The sequence below is a fragment of the Syngnathus floridae genome, chromosome 16 (assembly GCF_059516105.1).
Source record: "Syngnathus floridae isolate MCC-2025c chromosome 16, RoL_Sflo_1.0, whole genome shotgun sequence".
In the NCBI taxonomy this organism is placed as follows: Eukaryota; Metazoa; Chordata; class Actinopteri; order Syngnathiformes; family Syngnathidae; genus Syngnathus; species Syngnathus floridae.
In genome coordinates this window covers 4,645,994-4,669,475 of record NC_142428.1, presented here as the reverse complement: position 1 = coordinate 4,669,475, position 23,482 = coordinate 4,645,994, and the positions used below count along the sequence as shown (strand labels likewise).

At 40.9% G+C, this 23,482-nt stretch overlaps 1 protein-coding gene across 8 annotated transcripts; it reads left to right on the top strand.

The window, feature by feature from the left end:
* Nucleotides 1-1,339: 1,339 nt before the first annotated feature.
* Nucleotides 1,340-21,786, top strand: dio3a (iodothyronine deiodinase 3a). 8 transcript variants are annotated; one of them, XR_015863493.1, is made up of 6 exons: nt 1,340-1,429; nt 3,063-3,138; nt 13,568-13,621; nt 19,820-19,951; nt 21,012-21,103; nt 21,229-21,786. XR_015863493.1 is itself a non-coding variant. In XM_088401025.1 (4 exons), the coding sequence occupies exon 4, from the start codon at nt 17,506-17,508 to the stop codon at nt 18,292-18,294; it is 789 nt and encodes a 262-aa protein (XP_088257151.1). In that variant the 5' UTR covers nt 1,340-1,429; nt 3,063-3,138; nt 13,568-13,621; nt 15,369-17,505; the 3' UTR covers nt 18,295-18,674. The 8 variants fall into 8 exon arrangements, 2 of the variants coding, with proteins under 2 accessions (XP_088257151.1, XP_088257152.1); XR_015863492.1 differs by having other exon boundaries at nt 21,223-21,786; XR_015863494.1 differs by lacking the exon at nt 13,568-13,621 and having other exon boundaries at nt 21,223-21,786.
* Nucleotides 21,787-23,482: the final 1,696 nt, after the last annotated feature.

Here is a 23,482-nt window from a genome sequence, read left to right as displayed (position 1 = left end):
TATGCAGCACCTCCCCTGCAGTGGACTGTAATTGACGTCAAAGAACATAAGAACATCACGACTCACCTATCTACTCTCTTTGGTCACGTGACATTCCCACTGTGACTCTAATGACTGAGGATTGGCCTTTTAGAAGATAGATAACTGCACCGCTTGTATATTCAGCCATGCAGTCTTTCACAATTGTGCAATTTTGAGGCCTTCAAAATGTCCAATTACAACAATTGAAGCCTTCAAATTTTAAGTCACGACTGTGAGTACTGTGCTGTTGCCTGCTGAGATTTTTAGAAAAGTTGGTTTTGCTAGAAATTCTAATCTTGAATATTTGCATGCTAATGTAAATAGACTCCATTTCATTCCATTTTTTTTTACTTTAGTGTTTTGGAAGCACTTGTGTAACAGTTGGCTGCACTAGCTTATCTCCCACTGCTGTGACAGTATTAAAATCTTCACAGGGGAACATCACAGCCGATTGCGGATCGGATGACGTGGGCGTGATTTAAGAGAAAACAGACATTTGGTGTTTCCCAAAAGAAGTTTTTGTCCTGAGCTGACACGGATGTGACAGACGGAATTGACACGTTTTAGTCGTTTCACCTCAAAAAACTCGGCTTTGTTGCAGGGAACATATCCTCAGATCACCTTTAGTGATTTAAGTGGTGGACACCTGTCATCAATGATAACGTGAAGTTTTATACAGTGCTTGTATAATAAATTAATCGCAGGAAACGGTTCAATTGACTCTTCTGATTTATTCGATTGAGGTGTATGCAAATTCTGGCCTGGGGGCCACAAATGGGCTCATTGCTTTTTTATTAAGGCTCACAGCATATTTTAAACAAAAACTTTAGGAAAGAGGAGTATGGTCACACTAAAATACCTTGTGACTATTTTCCTTTAAATGCAGTCCTTGGCAGAGACCCAAGGGCGACAGTCTGCCTGTCAGTGCCTCCTTTGGTAATGTTCTTGGCTGGAAACCAAAATGTAATGTCATGTAAATGTATTCTGTCTCCCACCATTGTGGATTTATGCCCTTCTGGGGATGGAGGACAAAATAGGCCTTTGTGGCTTGACGTATTTAAGAACACCATCCAACTATGGTGTATTCCCTGGACTGGCCACATGCTTGTGTTTGTAATGTGGACACCCTGAGAAGAAAAAAAAACCCAAAACCTTTTTAAAGGAATTGTCCTCTATCAATATATATGAATATATTAAATAACTGTCCTATATTTGTTTCTTTTCGATTATTCCCAGAGCTGTATTTGTACCATGCACTGGTGGCGTGTCTCTCACCTCAAATGCCCTCAGTCGAGGCAGACGGTTAATGCAGTCCCGCCGCCACTCGACAGGGGGTAGTGTCGCTCCGCATGGAACGGTGCAGAGGGCAACTGAGGTGAGGACGAAAGGAGCAGCCTTGGTAGCAATGGTAAGTATAATATCTTCCTGCAGCCGCAGCAGGATAATCTAATCAGCACTTTTCACGAGCTCTCGCCTCTTCTTGTTCTATCCATATTGCAGCCAGCTAGCTCGCTAGAAAGCTGTTTCATGGCTAACTAGCTAGCTCATTAGCTATCCACCTGTCATTTGTTTGCACGTTTCTGCATACTCTATCGTCGAGGTAAATAGTTAAATTCTTTCTCTCAAAAATGTCTGACTCAATTAGCTTGTTACTTCAATAAACTTTGAGGCAGATTTGCTTCTACTCTCACGAGTTGTGAGGAGGAATATTTTTTTCAATATATTTTTAAATATGTAGGTAAAAGTGCTCAATGCTGTCTGCATTGCACTGCGAATTTTTCATTTTTAAATAACATTCCTTGAAAGATTAAATTTATCTTTTTTTGTGCCTATATATGAGGTAGCTACAAAATATTATGTCCTGTATTTATACTATCACTGAAAAAAGCGTGAAATTGTTTGACACTTAACAAATGTACCTAAATATTTACAGTTAATTGAGCTTTTATGCTGTTACAGTAAGCACGAATGGTACGGTGATTGCACCTTTGTCGACTTACAGATCTCGACATTCATTACAGATTTGCATTTAATACCTCCGCCTTGCATGTTACACAAGAATTGAGTCTGTATTGTACAAAATGTCCAGCATGCTGCACTAATGACTATACGGCATGCTCGCCTCCCACACGCAAGCTGTTTTTCTGACTGGTCCGGTTTGGTTGGTGTCCTTGGCTTGCCTTGCCATGGCTCCTATATGCTCCTGCATATGCTCTATACTTGAACCATTATATGACATCACATCTAACAGTCGAGAGAGCAACGCGTCGTGCAATCGGGGCGCTTTTTCTAAAGAGTTGTCTTTTTGTCTTCAATCTTGCACTTTTTAATGTGATCTAATTTAACAGAGATCGTCCCTCAAAGATAGCAATGTTTGTTTTTTAAGATAACACTCTCAGAGAGCCCGATTAAGGTGAACAATTTGGTTGTGATTGATCCTAGCGCCGATTAGGATTGTTGGGCTTTGGCATATGTTGCAGAACTGTAATTTGGAAAGCTTCTGGAATGAGTTTGCACGGTAACACCGCTCTGATAGGCTCTTCTTGTGAGTCAGGAATTCCCAAAGATCGTTTGAAATATTCTTCTGAAGTCTCCTAATTGTGAATGGCGACCAGATCTCTCACTCAAACTCAGCTGGGTTGGTATTCATTGTACATTTTTACTGCCTTGAACGATATTTATCCAAATTAATGAGAAGGAAAGATGCCCAGACTGACACCATCGAATATTAGGTGTGTTAAATTTAATGATACAAGGCAATAGCTCACATAAAAACAAATTAACATTGGCATTGCTCATCCATAAGCTTCACTCCCTCGTGAGTCATGGACTTTGATGATTTCGTCCTTACGTGCTAAGCGATGCCATTTTCTTGTGAGTGGAATGGCGGAGCGTGCTTTTTGTAGTATAGTGCATTGTCTTTCAAAAGCATTTTTTTTTTTTCCACATAACCACATTCTTGACTATAATTGCTGGAGTACTGGCAATAGAACAGAGCTGTTAAGAGACGCTGATGACTGAAACGTGACTTTTTTTTTCAGCGTTCGTGACCACATGTGAAAGGCAAACTGGCCTCTTGGGTGGTGTTGCGGTTGGCTGGATTTATAAATGCATCCGGTGAGTGTGAAATAGTTGCCGTACCATCAATCACTGCCGGTTTGTATGTTGAAGTGGATGCCTCGTTGTTATTATGCTTGCTTAAGATTCCGCTTAACTTTAGGCGAGAACCATCTCTGTCCATCTTTAAATCTCAAACGCATTTTTGTTGTATGGCTTTCGATTCAGCATGAATGTTGATTTAAAAAGATTTTTTTGTTGCAGTACTGTGTGTGTATGGAGCCAACCCCACAAAAAAAAAAAAAAAATCCTCAGACTAAGCCAAATAGTCGCGTAATGTTTGAATTTTAGTTATGGATCTTACAAGATTATTTGTTGAAGCAGACAAAAGGGAGGCTGTTCATGAAAATGAAAGATAACACAACTGTGTGATGTAATTCTGCCCAAAAAGCAGGGCAGCAATTTCTCGCGGGATGAGCACCGGCTGAATGACAATGATGAAGCGGAATCCTTTTAAAACTTTTAAAAGAATACTTTTTGCTTATTTTTCTAAATTAGTGCTTATCAGAATAGACACATTCTCCTTTCTGGCTAGTTCTGCAATAAATTTCCAACTAGTGTTGATGTTTTTTAAAAAGTAAATACATCATAAATTAATCTGTTAAAACTCATTTTATACTTTACTTGCTCAATATGCTCTCATCCAAAACTGTCTTCATTCTCCATTGCCTGCAAACACTACTTTGCATATTTCCATTACATCTAAATTTGATATTCAATTGGATTCAGGGTACGGAATAGGACATCCAAAATTTAAAGAATGGTGCTCAAGAGTCTTCATTATGTGCCACATCCAAGGCCATGTGTACACTCTGAAAGAAAGATGTGTTGTGGAGCTGCAGAATTCAAATTAAGATCACAGCAGAAAAGCTACGTCTCAGTGCAATGGAGCCATCAGCAGAACAGCGGGGGTATTGGACCGACATTCACTCTAATTATAAATCAGCATCTTGCTGCTCGGCCCGCTTTAGAGTGCGCTCTCTCCCCCTCTCCCTCTCTCTGTCTCTCGCCCACATCTACCCACAGCCAAATACTTCGGTTCATCCAAGGTAATTCTGCACCGGGCACATAATCACCACCATGGGAGATCCAAGATTTCGAAAAGTTGTCCAACAAAAGACACAATAGCTACCTTTTTAATTACAACCTTTAGAAAGCTCCGATTGCAATTTAATAGTCACATTTTAACCGTTATAATTTTAATGCTAAAGATTAGAAGCTTGTATTTATTTGGAGAGCGTTAAAAAATAATGTGAGCCACTGTTCTGATTGGTTAAAAAAAATTCTTGTACAGACAGGACAGGAACGATATAAAAATCCGTGTGTGACTTGCCAAGAAATGAAAGATAAATGTGAGTGTGAATGCTAGTTTGTCTATATCTGGCCTGTCATTGGCAGGCAGTTCAGCTACTGCCCGCAGACTCCTGGGATAAGCTCCAGCACACCCGCGACCCTCGTGAGGATAAAGCGGTTCAGAGAAAATGGATCGATGTACTCTGCCAACTATACGTTCAGGATGTGTTCAAAGCCGCTTCTGTTACGATCCAATTCATTCCAGGGAGACGGACCACACGGCGAGTGCTTAAGTAGCTGCTTGTGCTCGCTGCCGGTGTACTTTCCACACATAGTCTTGTCAACATTGGCTTTTTTGATAAATCCAAAATGGATTTGAGGTGGGGAGGTCCACATCGAAAATAGTGAGCGATTTGGCCGAGATTTGCAATTTGACAAGTCAGCAGAATATAAAACAATAGCAAAAAAAACATTTTAGCCACAAATGATATTCAACAAGATGGTCTCATACCATTACAAAATGTGACCTACATGCTCAAGAAAATCTTACTTTTCTTCTTATATTACACAACTTGATAATCTGGAAGGGTTCAGAGCAGACATTTGCGCCTTACACAAGTCCGTTTGTAGACCCTGGGACCTCCGACCTTCTATTCTTCTACCGCCTGTCTGTCTAATCTAATCAGGGGTGCCTATATGTATTTACATATAGAGCTTTACCATTGATTAATTTTCTTGTCTGATCTCGCGCAATCGTGGTGGTATTAACGGGGCCCCTATGTACGTCATGTTCTTAACTGATCCACCAGGATGCATTGACCTTTGAGGGTACTGAAAGCAGGTCATAATACCTCAGCAATGTCATGATGGAGACCAATTGTCGGATGAAATCTGACTTAGAAGTGTTCAAATTTGTGGATTAATCGGCAACTCATTAACTCTCAAATGAATCGACTATTTAAAAAATGTTGGTAAGAATATCAAAACATGCTTTAATTGGTTTTTAGTTGTCACACTAATCGGTGGACAGTAATGAGGGATTGTAATACACTTTATTGCAAAATAGAATTGGTTCTGATTATTCGATTAATCGATGGAACCCAAAGAGACGATCTTTTTTTCATCCATTTTTCCAGTCGGCGTTATTTTACCTTCGTTCATCAACTGAACCTGTCTAAGGTTTAATTTAAGATAGCAAAAAAATTTGTTTGCGTCAAATCCTCCTTCCAGGTTATCCACGCCACACCCTGAGGTGAAATGAGTCCAGAGGAGTGTGGGGGCCCGCCATTGTGGTGGTTAGGCTTAGGAAGGATTTAAACACTACTACTTAACAGCTCTTAACCCCAATGACCCCCTCTGGAACTAACACAAATCCTGTTGGGCTAGAGAATTACATTAAGCTCTTGATTTGAAACCCAGTCTCACATGGACTGCAGTGGTTTTGATGATTTTTATTCATTTTTACCAAATATTTTAACACCATTCTTAGAATAGGGCAGGGACGGACGGCAACATCTGGACCGGAGAAACTATCAGAATATTTGACGAAGTTCCAAGCGTGACAATTTTAATTTCGAAGCAAGGAACAAATAAAATGTATCTAATCACCATGTGAAAATCCTCCATGAATGTCTTGTTGATTTTGTTTGGTCTGGAGAAGAAGAAGGCCATCATTCTTAATGCCAATCAGATTTCAAGGGTGTACGCTAAATCAGCTCCCATTTGTTGGCACAGCAGGAGACGACAGGAGAAGGCATGTAATTGCGAGAGAAAATAAATAGATAACTCAGAGCACACTGAACAAATCAGCCAGTGAGCAGCCTCGTGCATACAAAAGAAAAAAAAAACAAATCAGAGCCACTTCAACCCAACTCAAGTGAGTCATCATGCTGTCTAGCGTTGTTCCAGTAAAAGTTCCAAGTTTCTAGGAAATTCTTCCTTTCATATAGTTGACAGCTGCCGCAAATCACAAAAACGTGCCCCCCTATCCCTTTTGTTCCAGCAAACCCACTCTGTTGCCGGGCAGTTTTCACCTCACAGTAAAAGTGTTTAGTCATCAATTATTCTTTCCGCTTTAATTCACTGTGAGCCATTGAGGAGCACAGCAAGAAAGGATGTGCACAAAAAAAAGCAAATGACAACAAATGCCTCCTTAAACTCTCCTATCAAGTAGGTCAGCTGTTGCAAATGAATTAGCTTACTTCTTTATTTGGTCTTCCTCTCATTTGATGTTTCATTTTGTGTGAGAGGCTACCGTGGTTTCTCGCTCACAAAACAACCCTTCAACCGATTATACCAAGGGCAAGCATTCGGGCTGATATTCAAAAGAAAGAGCCGGGAGAAAGCTGGTTTAAGTTAACCCCCCCCAAACACACGCACACAATTTCCGCAAGGGAGTTGATACAGTAGGTTATAGAAAGTTTAAGAAAACCTGAGGGAATAGTTAATGCAGTACAGATGAGGGGGGGGGGGGGGGACTCCAGGATGCCATTTTCTCAAATTGCATTAAATGTCAATTAAATTGCCATTCATATATTTTTAACATGACTGGGGTAAATAAATGTTTCCAAATAGTAATACACACTGAGAAAGCAAGGATGCCCGCTCCCATGCAGGGCACATCCCTCCCCCTCCTACATACGTCCCGCTTCTCTTTACATGCCTCCCATTATATTCGGGGCCACCTCTCCCCCTGGCACGTACGTAGCCTTTTCGCTATTTAAGTGTCAAGGCAATTACCATGGAGGAACTGCCCTGTCTCTGATGAACTCTTTCTCTTAGCGATTTTCCTCGCCTCTGATGTGTTACTCCATATGGGAAGTCTTTCCCTCATGGTTCCTACATGACCATGGCAAACTGTGAGAACATCCCAACCGCGATGTGGCATTCAAGATTTCCTCCTTGTCTCTATCAGTCTCGGACCACTTTTGGCCCGGGTCTTGATGTTGGAATAGTTTGCATATTTGACTAAAATATAATAGGACTTAAATAAATTAAATAAAATTACAAAATACAGCTACCAAATAAATAAATTAAAATTATATTTTTAATTTAAATAATTTTATGACGCAATTAAAAAAAAAAAATGCAAGCGCCTTAAGAAAAGAAAAACTTAGCTATGACCATCACAAAATTGTCTTGTCTGAGATTTCAATCCCTAAACGATAAATCGTTCAGCCTCATGTCCGGACTCAGAGTACGCCTCGGAATCTGGACGAATTGGTGGCTGGGGGGGAAGAGAAGTCTAGGGTTTCTACGATAAGCTGCTGTTCCCATCTCTTAGCGAAAGTATGTCCTGAGCCAAGCCCATTGTGATTGTCTAGGTCAACAAGTGCTGCAGTCTTGTGAATTGCTCCCACTAGTAAATATTCCACACTGAATAATTCCAATGCAGTTCAGCACTAAAACTGCCTGGATCAAATAAGTGAAAATAAAAAGCATTTCAAAATAATAAACAATCCAAAGCATGTAAGCAATGTCATCAGGTCATTGCGGTGAGATCTCGCTCCATATAGACGAAAGATTCTGACTACAGGTAGGGAGTGTCAGGAAATCCATTGTCGATAAATAAGTCAAGTCAGCTTGTGACTAAATTCACACTTGTCAGGTTTGCTTAAAACCAACTTTGGTGTGATTGCTCTTTTAAGGATTGTTCATTTGGTCAAGCGAGAGCTCCTGGTGTGCACCATACAAACAGAGCGAGACGGTTGGATGAGATGCTCCCTATGAACTCTGGTGCAGTGCGGTTCGTCTCGCTTGAATGGACAGAACCAACTTATGTAGTGAACCCAATTCATGCATATGCGTAGATGGACTATACTTATTGCTTCTTAACTACTGCAGCTTGGCTTGATGGTTTAGCCTCACTGAGAAATTGCAGAACTTCTTTCTGATGTCGTTGCGTTTTTTTTTTTATGACTGAAATGCACCCTTCTTTTTTTCCTGTCTGCTGCCTTCCAAAATAAGTGTGGCTCATCCCGAGGCAGTGAGTGTGAGCGCGTGTCCTCATCTGAACTTCGGCTTGAGATGAAACGGCGAATACGCAGCTGCCTCCCCTCTGTATCGTTCTGCTCAGCATTAGACCCCCCGCCCCCCCCCTCCTTCCTCTCCCCTTGCTTGCTCACAGAATGTCAACAAGTTAGGACTGGTGACATCGATAAGTTGGACTCAAAATGTGTGAGCGGAATTCCATTTGGAACCCACAGCAGAGACACATAAATATAGAAATTCAGATTTGCACACCCACAAAAAAAGTCATTTACTCGCTAATGAAAGCCACCCTGATGCAATGTTTTAAAAAAAAAAAAAAAAAGCAGGCTTTAGCTCGGAGAGCATAAGGAGCAGGGAACCCAAAATACTGCATTGCGTCACAGCGATAAATCCCAACGATGCTGCAAGGACGTGGCTACATCACATCTTAACGCTATTGAATTCAATCCAAAACAAGGGTGCAGGTGATAATCGGTTACTTTAAGCCACAAAATCAAAAGAATCGCTTTATCGCATCATGTTAACGCAATACCATCATTTGCTTATTTTGGTCTCATATTCTCCAAAAAATTGCCAATTTTTCAGGAAGCAGCTCAAACATATATCCTTATCCATATATCCTAAAACAGCTGGAACAGTTTATTCTCCAAGAATGGGCCAAAATATATTTGCACTGGTGCGCTTTCATTGAGGGTTACAAAAATCATTTGTAGTGTTTGCCTCGCAAAAATTCACTTTCGACCACAAAAATAAACCGCAGCCTGATTTTCATTGGTGAATTTGCAATGTTTCCATCACTTTTTTTTATGACTCTTGCCAACATTTGTGCGTACGATTGCCGTGCAAGGTTACAATGTTCCGTCAGTACTGAGAAAAGTATGACTGAAAACCAAAGTTAGCACTTCCTGTATAATTTAACTTTCATTTTAGGCAGAGGCCAGATTGACTTACAGCTCCTCGTTCACCCTCAACACACAAAACCTAAAATATTTGATAGTTTGCCATTTAGAACTTTTTACTCCTCACGGTTCCTTGGAGCTTTCTTTTTTCCTCGCTCTATCTTTTATGCAAAACCACACACGAGACAGTTTGCCCATTTTACACTCGCGAAATAATCATAAAATCAAAATAAGTTGTCAACCCGAACACTTTCCCTTTAAATTTTCCTCGCTGCCGGCTCCAACACATGGGCTGCTATGTAGGTAGGCGTTAACTCCATTAAAAAAAAAAAAACTCTCACCTCCTCCACAATCACGGAAATAAAGACAAGCAAATTGAAAGTAGACTTGTGTGCCCTCGTTATGTAACCAGACCATCAGGATGATGTGAAAGTTTCTGGGTGCTGTGTAGGAGGCTGAGGAGGTCGACGCCACCTTTTAGCAGATTGAAACTCACCTTGGAAGCATTAACTTAAAATTATTTGTCCATAGGTCATTGTTGGGCTCTTCCTCTGCCAAGGGAGTTCACTATGGTTGATTTCCAAAACTTTTCATCTTGGCCTTGTAAATGTACGTTTTTTTTTCCTCCATCCACGCTAGGGACATTGGCTAAATTCTTTCCCCCCCCCCCCCCCCCCCCCCCCCCCCCCCCAGGGTTGCTATACATGGTCTGGTGTGTGTGGAAAATCTATACTATCCTAAAAGATTTTTCTTCAAAACACCTGGCTGCAAAGACACAATGGTTGTTTTTGTATTATATTATCATATATATATATGACTTTGAAGGAAACAGTAAATCACTGTGTCATATATGTTGATATAGTATGCTGTTTTTGGCTTTTAAATCCCTGGATATAAACCATATCATGTCCGATGATTGATGCCGCCCAGTAGACGCAGCATGTAAGGAATTTATCATGTGGATAATTAACCAAGTCAGAAAGAGTCAGGAATGCAGGAGATGAACTTCACCAGCTGCCAAAACTATTCCCATGCTGACACAGAACAATGCTGTCCCAAAAATCTGCAAAACATCAAGCCTAGTAGAGTGATGAAAAAGTGTGTTGACATGGAATGTACCCTTCCTTCTGACATCAAATACTGTACTTTGTTTTACGGCCAAATGATATGTAAAAACAAAAAAAAGTGTAGTAGTTTATAGTGGTTCAACTGTCAACCAAGATAGCATTTAGCAGCTAACATAACATTGTGTTGCTCGCTACTAAACTAATTTTAACTCACTTTGCTCAGATTTGATAAATAACATTGCACGTGCTGGAAAAAAAATTGTTGGAAATTCTAGATGCACCAAATCAATAGAGCATTGAAGATTGTCCCTGAATGTGTGAAGAGGATCTTTTCTAAGAACAAGATCCCATTGATAAAATAACCGCATGTTTTCAGCGGCATCTGCACGAACTTTCTCGGCCTTTCTCTTTGCTTGACTGAGTCAGACGTTTTAGGTTTCACCTCACCCTCCCGTCCCGTCTCGCTTCCCAAACGCTGCCAGTTGACGTTGGGAGCGGTACTTCAGCAAGTAGCCCGCAGAGACAACTCAAGGCAGTCAAACACATCCTATTAAACACCGTTGAGTGCACAATGACCTCATGAGGACAGCGGAGCTTTTGATTCCCTCTCTTGGGGATTCAGGTTTTGATAAACAAGTAAACCTCGTATTGATTCACCTTTTACGTTTTTAGAGAGACGACACTTCCCAACAATGCTCACGTTGATTCTTTACCTGAAGAAGTAAATTACTATCGTGTTTTTGAAATAAAAAGTATTGTTTATTTGAACAAAATAACAAGAAAACATGGCTATCGTTAAAAAATTCATGCTAAACAAAACAAAGTTTTGAATTTTTGTCAGCAAGCAAATTAAAAAGCAGTTTAAAGTCATGCTCAATAGCTTGAGTAGAATGACGAAAAATGCAAAACTTTGACATTACTCATACAAATAAATGTATTCTTTTCGGTTATCATCAGTCTTCACTTGTTCCATTCTTTGATTCTAAAAAAAAATAATTTCTCTATGTGGTTGAAATAACTAAAGCTAATCAACTAAACCCACTATGACGACTACTACAATTGATCGTTTGTATTTTATACTTCATAGATTCATTTTTCTAATTAGAAGAATGTTTATTCATAGCATTTGGGTGACCAAATATACTTTTTTCCAAATGAGTAGGAAGACTCATGACCTCATGCAAATAAAGAAAGGATAGTTTTGTCAATTGATAATCACACAGTCGACCAAAAAAAACTATAGCATCACTTGATAGATCAACGACAAACCGTTTTTTTGGCAGCAGTACAACAGAGTGTGTGTATGTGTGTGTGCACTGGCGCTCACTCACCCTATCTTGCCACCATCTGTCCCGAGGACTGGCATCAATGAGCGTCCAGACGGGCACACACTAATAAGCTCAAACAGACCTCAGTGGGAGAAGCCACATGAGGACAGCCTCCGACAGGCGCACCATCGCCACCACTTGAGGAGTTCAAATAAGGCCAAAGACTTTTTCTGTAGACTTGTGCGAGCACTCGCCATTAACCCTTAGAGACCAGACAAAAGAAAAATTTGCCAAAGTTGAGGTGTTACGGCAATACAACAAGATTATCACGCTACTGCTGTATCGTAATACGAAATATCGTTGGCAAAATGGTGGGATGGAATATTAAATAATCTTAAACACTTATTGCTGTCGAAGGAATGAATGCATTTTAATGGCGACACAAATTGTTGGTATTCTCTCAGGGTGCATGTAGGGTGGCGCCGTTGTGGGTGTGAGCACAGCCGACTTATTTTCATTGCTACTCCATATGATAATTTTGTCTGTTCATATTATTATGCAGTTCTCTGGCAAATATTTGGACAACATTGCTGTACTTCAATCAGATATTCAGTATTTTGGAGGAACACTATCACTAGTGCAACTATCAGTGTTTGTTTGTTTTTACATTAGCGAAAGAAACTCTAGTTTGAGCGTGGCGTGACTAGCAAGATGAAACAGATTATTATAACGTGCTAGTCCAGCCCTCGTTGGCAGACGAGTTGCGGCGATACAAACAACCCGCAGGCAAATAACAGCAGTTCATTCAAGTTAAGCAAAAACCTCTAGCGCTCTTTGATTAAGACAAGGTCGTGGAAGGTGAACTCCAGGATTCTTATTTGGTATTCTTTTTTGTTCAAGGTGTGAAACTTGAAAGGGACGGGGTGGCAGAATTAAAGCTAGTTAAAAATCTGTTTTGCTGGCTAGTCGTTAAGATATTTCATCAGTTGTGGTTTCTGGAACCCTGCCACGTCAATAAGTAAGCAGCCAGGGGAGAAGAAGGGAAAAAAAAAAAAAAAAACTCTTTTCCCAGATCTGCATTGTCCTCACATGAACCCACAAGCCGCTGCTGCCAAGAACTCCAGCAAGGTTTACAGGAGGCAAAAGTAAGAAGGTTAGAGAATACGCCTCTCGGGGTTCACAGCCGCGACAACAAAAGAGTAATTCCTCAAAGCAAATTTGGTCACAGCATGTGGGAAACCTTTTTTCTCCATTTTTTTTTTTTTTTCCGAAAGGGCAAAAAACGGTATAGATGATACAGAAAGGAGATGTTGAAGAGGAAGTGAAAGCAGACTCAAAGGGATAAAATAAATACAGTATTTTGAAATGTGCGTCAAAAAAAACAAAAGTCTGAAGTCAGCTGCTGGAGTCATTACAATTGTCTTTCCCAGTCTCAAGGACCTTTCTTCCTTCTGCCATCTTTTCCTTCTTCGTCTCTTTTTTTTTTTTTTTTAACATGAACAGATTAATATTCCTTTTAGGGGTATTGTGTCCAACCTAAGAGAAGTAACAAAGCATTCTATTCATTTATCCCAGTTCGGCACCTTCAAGGTTGTGGAGCAATTAGACGATTCATGAGCTGGACCTATTTTTAACAACCGAATCTTAATCAGCTACTAAATGAGGGGAAATGCTGCAACAGCGATACTAACCCCCCCTCCTTGGATTCCCGCCGTCCACTGTCTGAGTCACGGCGTGGACAATTCACATCTTTCCCGCATGTCTGCTTTCCAACCGGCAGTCAGATATGACATAAATTTACCGTAACTAAAGATTAGCCAATCTACCGTGTGCTGGCTCGACCCGGAACGCTTTTTTTGTTAAATAAGCAGCGATTGGCCTTCAGCCAGTAATGACTAATATGTGTGTCCAGATGTGAAGATGCAGACGCTGAACAGACGTTTCCTGCGTGACCCGAACGCATGAGGTCAGTGTACAGTATGTTCCCAGCTTGTTTTTTTGTTTGTTTTATATTCAGGAACCCAGACATCTTAGACATGGCTAAATTAAATACGACATTAGCTTCAGGCAGAAAAAAACAAAGACTGGGTTGCATTTTAGGTTGGAGGAGAAAGTCAGGTGGCATGGTTAAGGAATTTTGGTTTGTTCTACATTGTTTAATCGGTTTTAGTCCAAATAGTTGAAGCTCAATTTTTCCTGGAAAAAAAAAATTCCCAAGACTTTTTGGCTCCGGAATTATCATTATCATTCTGCATGATGTCATCACATCACGTCAGGCGCCTCAGTAGACCTCATTTCAGCCAGAATTTAAAAATTAATTCTGCATGCGTGCTTTCGGGAGATTTTTTTTTGTTTCTACACTTTCTGTAAGGTCAAAGATGTTAAGAGGAATGCTTCTTGTTTTATTTTTTTACTCTTCAACCTGCCTTGATAGTTCAAACCTGTAGCTGCAAATTCTAGCACGCAAAATCGTTATCGAGTGTTTGTAGGAATATTTGCCTGGCAGGATGATATCAGCTCACCTCAACTACCAAAAGTCGTTGGAGTCCCGAGGGCTCGGATGGCAGTTTGCAGCCAATCACTGCTGCTTGTCTTTGGCAAGGAGCACCCCGTACCAGATGGTGAGAGGTGACGATGGACTCATGTACCCTCATTGTTACAGGATGACGCCCCAGGATGCATGTTGTGACTGGAACATGTCCATGATCCAAATTGTAGGCATTATAGATAAAAAAAAAAAAAACAGACAAGATGACAGATAAGAATTTTCATTCATTCACCATCATGAATCAGACTTTGACAGCGCAACCCTTAATCTTCTATCTCGACAATCTTATTTGTGTTTAGTGAATCATCAGACAATTCTTCGTACTGTGAAAGTCAATTGCATGCTACTGTCATCATTTGTTGACACTTCCCTGAGGCAGAGCCAGCGTCAACCTCTGCCGTGTGTGTGTGGGTGGGGTAAGTGGGTGTGTGTGGGTGTGTGCAAAAACGCTCTGGAGCTGCATTTGTTGACCGAGGAAAAGCAAACAAACATGAGTAATGGAACATTCATTTTCTTGTAGCTCGTCTGATCTTTTTCCATGTAGTCGTTATTTGTTAATGACATACAATATTACCCATCTGGATGTGATGAGCGTTCAGTCACCCGTTGTTAAAATTCAAGTACGCTCTCCTACTCACTGGGATACTCCCCTCTGTTTTGCACGTCAAGATGGTTTTATAATCATGTATCCTCGCTTTGTTCCACCGCAATGGTGTTCAAACTTTGCCAAACAAATCTTGCGAGTGAGATTCATTACATTGTTAACTCCAAGGTTGAACAAATCCAATTTTCCTTATAACGGTAATATACTAAGTGATCCGTTCCAGGATCTAACTTCTCATTTTAGAATTTTATTACCGAAGAGGCATTTTTTTATGTCAACATTTTAGAAAAACATTCTTAACTGTCATGCAAGTATTCAAACATATGTTCATGTTTCTAGTCCTTTACATGTTCTAGCCAGCGTAGCTTGAAAAGCAGAACACATCTCGCATGTGATGGGAAGGATCTGTCTTAAGCCCACTATGGTTTTATGGTTTTATATACTATATGCGGAGCCTATAAAGCTGATATGGGGTCACAGTTTTCACAGCATGTTGCTCGCTCGCTTGCTCAATGTGTGGGTTTGACATCTTTTATTATTGTTTTTTTTTCCCAATTTCAGGCGGGTGGGCCTTGGACAGAGCAGATGGAAGATGTTGGCTAGCTATGACTAAAGTTCACATAGCAAAGTATTTAAAGAATGGGTTGCTAATTGTACCTTAGCGAAAATACGTCATCCAATTTGATGATAATGGTAAGCGTATAACACGTTGTAATTTTGAAAGCGGCACAAACGGCCCTTGATCCGTGTTCTTGCATGTGCAAGATAGTTCAAATTTTATTTCAGTTGTAAAGTTTTATAGAATTTGTGAATTGTTTTGATGGTTCAATTGGTTTACGACAAGTCCTTTTGTGTTTAGGTCTAATTATTAGTTTCATCTGGCCTCTTAGACCACAGCAGCCAATCAGTGTCTCCTCCAGATGATTAATTCAGTATATTAAATTCTCCTAAATTCTTCTAATAATGATTTAAAAGAAGTGTGTTCCGTTTTTGTGCCTTTATGTGGCACCAAAAATATTTATAATAAGCACAGTTGTTTACTATGACATGTTTTCTTTTTTACTGTTTCTTTTGGTCATAGAAATATAAAATAATTTCTGATGCTGGTTTTAAGCTCTTAAAACAAGCATAACACCATCAGACTTTTTGGGAGGAAATGTTTGTGCCTTTCGTGTGTGTGTGTCTGTGTGTGTGTGTCTCTGTACTATCGCTTTGAAATGCTAATGTTCCTTTAGTTGACATTCACAAGAAACACACACGCTGAGGATATGAAAGAATTCAGAGTCCAAAATCGTGGGGTAGATGTGACGGGGGTAAGCCAAAAAAAAAAAAAAAGATGATCAATAATCAATTGACAGGAGACCTGAGCAGCGGAAAGTTGAACTCTTCTGAAGTTGCACGATCTATAAACTAGTTGAAAGTCTTGTGCGTGACGTTAGAGGATTAACTTGTGAGTTTTGATTTTTCTTTGGCTTTTTTTGCGACACATATTTAAAAAAAATAAAAATAAAAAAAAAGCAAGTGCGACCTCAATAAGGACTGTTAAGAGAAGTCGGACGTGAGATGAATAGAAACAGGAGGTTATGTGAAGTCAGAAGACATTCAAAGAAACAAAACTCAAGTGTCTCCAAAGTTCTGTCGACTGCTTTTATTGCTTTTGTGGCTTGCAGTGGTTCCTCGATCTAGGACTGTCCTGATCTATCAGGTTTTTGAGGGCACAGATGTGACCCAACTCGTCATCACACTGTTCTATACGTGAAAACTCTAACACTGCTGTAGTTGAGGTTTTTCATTTGACGCTTTTATATTTTTGGCTTGGAAGTGTTGTTTTTTATATTTATTTATATATATATATATATTTATTTATTTATTTATTTATTTTATTATTATTTTTTTTATTTACCATTTTTATCACTGCAAAATGCTTTTGGTGCTCTCATCCGAATCATCAAATGTAAATGTCAAATAGTGAGTTAGACTTTGGCATGTTTCATACTAAAGAGCCCTTAAAGCATTCACAGTTGTTAACTTATTTTGACATTTTTATGACAATTTGGGATTTATAAACTTGAGTCAAGCGTGTTTGACATTTCACATTCCCTATTCCAAGAATATATCAAGAATGCTTTACTTATTCCTACACTTATGTGATCATCCAGCAAATAATTTTTGTAATATATTATTCTGTCCACTGAATTGGCCCCCCTCCCTCTATGATTTGAGTTGCTGTGTTTGTTCAATTGTCCTTTGATAAAGAGCCAAAGGCAGGCTGACTTTTCTCTAAACGAGGCAAATGATACTTTGTTTCATTGCACGTAGTAGCGTTGCAACAGACTTGATCCAACTTCAGCCATCGCGTTGATTGCTGCACTCTGCAAGTAATGAACGCGCTGTCGCAACAGATGAAATGTGGCCTTTGAGGTTGATGTCACACATGATGCATTTCATCCACTTTCACTTTGATGGCTTCTCATCATTTGCCTGTTGTCTGGCAGCAGCTCAAAGCAGCGGAGTTGACAGAAGGTAATCCCCGCCATGTGAGGCCTCGGCCCCGCTGTGCATGCAGGAGGCGGGGTGTGCGTCATTGAGACCTGTGGCTGCTATAAAAAGAGGGGAAGTTGCAAGTCACCCAACTTGAAGCAGCGCACAATTTTAGGGGGGTTGGCGGGAGGGGGGTGGGCGCACGCACGCACGCACGATGAACACCATGAAGGCCATCAAGAACGTGCTGGTGTGCCTGGTGCTTCTGCCTCGCTTCCTGATGGCCGCGCTCATGTTCTGGCTCCTCGACTTTCTTTGCATCCGGAGGAGGTTTTTCCTCCGGATGAAGGAGCGGGAGGAGAGCGACGCGATGGACCCTCCTCTGTGCATCGCTGACTCCAACCGCTTCTTCACGCTGGACTCCCTCAAGGCGGTGTGGCACGGACACAAACTGGACCTCCTCAAGGCGGCGCACCTCGGGCGCGGCGCACCCAACACGGAGGTGGTGCGGCTGGAGGACGAGCAGTGCGGGCGCATCCTGGACTTCGCCCGCGAAAGGAGACCGCTTATCCTCAACTTCGGGAGCTGCACTTGACCCCCCTTCATGGCGCGTCTCAAGGCGTTCCAGGGACTGGTGCAGGACCACGCCGACATCGCCGACTCGGTGCTGGTGTACATTGAGGAGGCGCACCCCTCGGACGGCTGGGTGAGCACCGACGCGCCCTATCAGATCCCCAAGCACCGCTGCCTGGAGGACCGGCTTCGCGCAGCGCAGCTCATGCGCTCCGAGGCGCCCGGCTGCCCGGTGGTGGTCGACGGCATGGAGAACCCCTGCAACACCGCCTACGGCGCCTACTTCGATAGACTTTACATCCTGCAGGAGGGCAAGATCGTTTACCAGGGGGGCAGGGGACCCGAGGGCTACCGGATCTCGGAGCTCAGAGACTGGCTGCAGCGGTACCGGGAGAGGTTGTTGCGCGGCAGCAGTCTGGTCATTCATGTGTAGGCGCATGTCGAGCTGCTAGAAAACGCTGCACATTTTGGGTAATACAACTCCTCTTCAATCCTACTATAGTATTTTGTTTGTGTATGGTAAGGTTGGTCTGCGTTCAACTTGCGACATGGACAAGTGCGCGTCGCTGCATGCGCTCCTCAGTATTTTTTGTGAAGTTCGGTTCTGAAACGGCGTCCGTCCGGAGGACCGGTACTGATGTATGAGATCCCGAGGGGCTTCGATTGCTGCACTCTTGTCCATATCGCTTTTTTTTTTTCTTTTTTTTTTTTCCGTACGTAAAGACTGTATGTTAGTGTGTACGTGCGTGTGTGTACGTGCTTTTATGCGTATACTTTTTCATACAATAAAATGTCTTCATCTACCTCCACAAACTGTTGCTCATTCTTTCTTGTAATAATTGTCTTCCTTTTCTTGCTGACAAGTTGCTCGTTCGAATCTTTATCTCGCCACTTTCCATTTATGAATGAATGTTTTCGATTTTTCTGGGTAGTTTCGTACCAGAAAACTATAGGACGATTCCTCACTTTCCTGCATTTTAGGACAAAACAGGCGTCTGCATGCATTCCTGTGGAAATGTTCTTTGTGTGGTTCACTTATTGAAGTTGTTTGTTGGGGTACAGACAATGTGGAAGAGTTCTTCTCCATAAGAAGTGTCGTGGTTGAGGGTGTTGAAGCAGGCTTGTGTGTTTTTCAATGAGTTCTTTGGCAAATATGTCAGCAAACTGTGACAGACTGCTCAAAATAGTACTAAAATGTTGAGAAAAATTCACATTTATGAATCAAAGTATTATTTTAATCATTATTTTTCATCATTATTATTTTAATTATAAATAAATAACCAAAGTATTCCAAGATAAATATTTGTATTTTCTTTAAGGATGTGTTTTAAGATACAAATACATGATTTGAAGATATATTTTTTCAAATAATCACATTCAAAATAAAATGTTTTTTAAATAAAAACAAAGTGACTGCTGTAACTGTTGCTGTTATAATCAATACATATTGTATTTTACATAAGTCTTCTGAAATAAATACTTGTATTTTCAAAATAAAGACTTGTTTTGAAAGAAACTGTTTGAAATAAACATTTTGACAAATACATATTTTTAACAAATTTTCTGAAATGCTTTTAAAGAAATACATTGCTTTTTAAAGTGAATATTTTGAAATAAATTCATGAAAATAAATCAACATTTTGAAATATAAAATGTATTCATAATTTTAATAACTAAATTTTCTATTTTGATTAGATGATTGCTAAACAATACTTTACTTTCCACTTATGAAAATCAATACATTGCCAGAGGGAGGCTTTTTCACGCGAGCTCTGTTCCTAATGTTTTGACCGTCCCTAAATAAGTTAAATATGCAGCCCAGCATACCAGAAACAGCATGAGGCAGTGGAGTTCTGCACCACTGCAAACCACAATTAGGAACACATGCACGACTATACCTCAAAAGTGAGCATTATTTTCTTTATAAAGGCTTCACCTCTCTGTATTGTACTGTGCAGGAGTACCTCATGAAGATTTTCCCGCCAGTTGGAAATCTGCAGCGAGCAAGCCGCACTCTCCACCGCCACCTCCTCCTAAGCTGTTGTACCACTTACAACTGAATCAGGATAATCACACATGATCCTATTACTGTGAGTGATATATAGGCACAAATGTTTTGGGGGCTTTGTGCTTTGACCCCCTACACACACACAGACCACCCCACCACTCCCACCGCCTCCTTGATGACCATCAAGTATGTAGATGAAATGTTAATTAGCCATCCCGCTGCACAACGCATCCTTGAGTCGGTTGAGGTTTGACACATATGAGGCCCCTGAGGTTTATAAACATCTGCTTTGGCGTTGTAACCCCTTTCACATAAATGTTAAAGGAGGTTTCATGTAGACCACAGGTGTCCAACTCAAGGCCCAGGGGCCAGATACGGCCCGCCACATCATTTTATGTGGCCCGCAAAGACAAATTGTGCATCAAATGTGTCATTACTAGAATTGCAAATTGTCTTCACTTTTAATATCTTTTTTTTTTTTAAATATTTGACCAGTTTATACTCGTCTGATTTGAAAATAAGTTATTTGTCAGTTTGTTTTGTAGCTTTTACTGTATATAATATGAGGTGCTCATACATTTGTTTGGGTTGACAGATACAGACAGACAGACAGACAGACAGACAGACAGACAGACAGACAGACAGACAGACAGACAGACAGACAGACAGACAGACAGACATACTACATACATACATTCATTAATACATTCATTAATACATTCATTAATACATATGTACGTACGTACATACATACATACATACATACATACATACATACATACATACATGCATTCATTAATACATACATACATACATACATACATACATACATACATACATACATACATACATACATACATACATACATACATACATTTATACAGACAGACAGACGGACAGAAATAAATACATTCATTAATACATACATACATTCATTAATACATACATACATACATACATACATACATACATACATACATTTATACAGACAGACAGACAGACGGACAGAAATAAATACATTCATTAATACATACATACATTCATTCATACATACATACATACATACATACATACATACATACATACATATATGCATCATTGTGTTGCTGACGGATTCTTGATGTTTTGCATTTTGTTCTCAGAGAGACGCTTCGGACCAGGTGGTCCAAAACATGCCTGAGATGGCCAACCTTTTGTACAATATGTACATGCACATGATGCAGAACAAGTACAGGTAACATTCACTGCTTATAATGAAGTCTCCCATTTTATTTTAGTTTTTGGAATGTGTTAGTGCAGCAATAAATAGCCACCTTCCACCATCCAACAACTTTTTTTCTTCCTTTTCAACAGCACCAGCAACTCGCCAAGCCTCCGTCGCAAGCCGAGTCAGCAGAGAGCTCGCCTCCCGGCCCCAAGGAGGAGCAAGAGATGGTGGCTGTGATCCCGGAGCAGAGCGCCATGGAGACGGAAGTGAGAAGGTGGTGAAGTCTAAGGGAGAAGCCAGCGTGCGGGAAGCAAAGCAGGAAGCAGTCAAGATGCCCGAGTATCCCGGACAGGACAGCGACAGCGATAAAGAGAATGAGGAGCACCGAAAGAGAGAAGAGCAAAAACAGAACACTTAGTTGGGACTAATTGAGAGGACCGAGTGTATGGCTATTTACTACCTTGATCAAATATCATGTCATGCTTGTTATTTATTTTTTTGTTGTCATTTTTCAATCAAAATACAAAAAGTTTTTCATTTTTTGATGGAGAAAGAGAGCGATAGAGATAGATAAATAAAAAAGACATACTTACATACATATCATGAAAAGGGGAAAAACAAATTCAATTGTTTTTATTATTGTCATTTTCCTTTTATTTCAATAATTTTGTATCATCATTATACCGATCGTGTTTGAATAAAAGGTTGAAAAAAAACATTATGCCGACATTTGTTATTGCACATTCGGTATAATACCATCAACACATTACCCTCGTTAAGTGCACCTGCGTGAAAAGTTTTAGCCATTTTCACGTTCAAAAGGAGCTAAAAGTTTTCACGCACCTGCACTTAACGAGGGAATAACACGGACACTCCATTAGGTACATCGCCATTTTCAAGTGTACCTAATAACAGGCCACTTTATTAGGGAAATATCATGGTCAAAGGTCACAGGCATCAAGCTCTAGTCCTCGGGGCCGCGTTCCAACATGTTTTCCAAGTGACCCTCGTTAAGCGCAGGTGCGTGAAAAGTTTTAGCTTCTTTCACGTTGAAAAGGAGCTAAAAGTTTTCACGCACCTGCACTTAACGAGGGAATCACAGGGACACTCCATTAGGTACACCGCCATTTTCAGGTGTACCTACGTCACTTGTACACTAGATGGTGCCACACCCGCCCTCACCCCCATTTTATGATTGCCTGTTGGGTCTGTCACATTACTTGGACACTCCATTAGGTACACCGCCATTTTCAAGTGTACCTAATAACAGGCCACTTTATTAGGGAAATATCATGGTCAAAGGTCACAGGTGTCAAGCTTTAGTCCTCGGGGCCGCGTTCCAACATGTTTTCCAAGTGACCCTCGTTAAGCGCAGGTGCGTGAAAAGTTTTAGCTTCTTTCACGTTCAAAAGGAGCTAAAAGTTTTCACGCACCTGCACTTAACGAGGGAATAACACGGACACTCCATTAGGTACACCGCCATTTTTGAGTGTACCTAATAACAGGCCACTTTATTAGGGAAATATCATGGTCAAAGGTCACAGGCATCAAGCTCTAGTCCTCGGGGCCGCGTTCCAACATGTTTTCTCAGTGACCCTCGTTAAGCGCAGGTGCGTGAAAAGTTTTAGCTTCTTTCACGTTGAAAAGGAGCTAAAAGTTTTCACGCACCTGCACTTAACGAGGGAATCACAGGGACACTCCATTAGGTACACCGCCATTTTCAGGTGTACCTACGTCACTTGTACACTAGATGGTGCCACACCCGCTCTCACCCCCATTTTATGATTGCCTGTTGGGTCTGTGAAGTTACTTGGACACTCCATTAGGTACACCGCCATTTTCAAGTGTACCTAATAACAGGCCACTTTATTAGGGAAATATCATGGTCAAAGGTCACAGGTGTCAAGCTTTAGTCCTCGGGGCCGCGTTCCAACATGTTTTCCAAGTGACCCTCGTTAAGCGCAGGTGCGTGAAAAGTTTTAGCTTCTTTCACGTTCAAAAGGAGCTAAAAGTTTTCACGCACCTGCACTTAACGAGGGAATAACACGGACACTCCATTAGGTACACCGCCATTTTTGAGTGTACCTAATAACAGGCCACTTTATTAGGGAAATATCATGGTCAAAGGTCACAGGCATCAAGCTCTAGTCCTCGGGGCCGCGTTCCAACATGTTTTCTCAGTGACCCTCGTTAAGCGCAGGTGCGTGAAAAGTTTTAGCTTCTTTCACGTTGAAAAGGAGCTAAAAGTTTTCACGCACCTGCACTTAACGAGGGAATCACAGGGACACTCCATTAGGTACACCGCCATTTTCAGGTGTACCTACGTCACTTGTACACTAGATGGTGCCACACCCGCTCTCACCCCCATTTTATGATTGCCTGTTGGGTCTGTGAAGTTACTTGGAC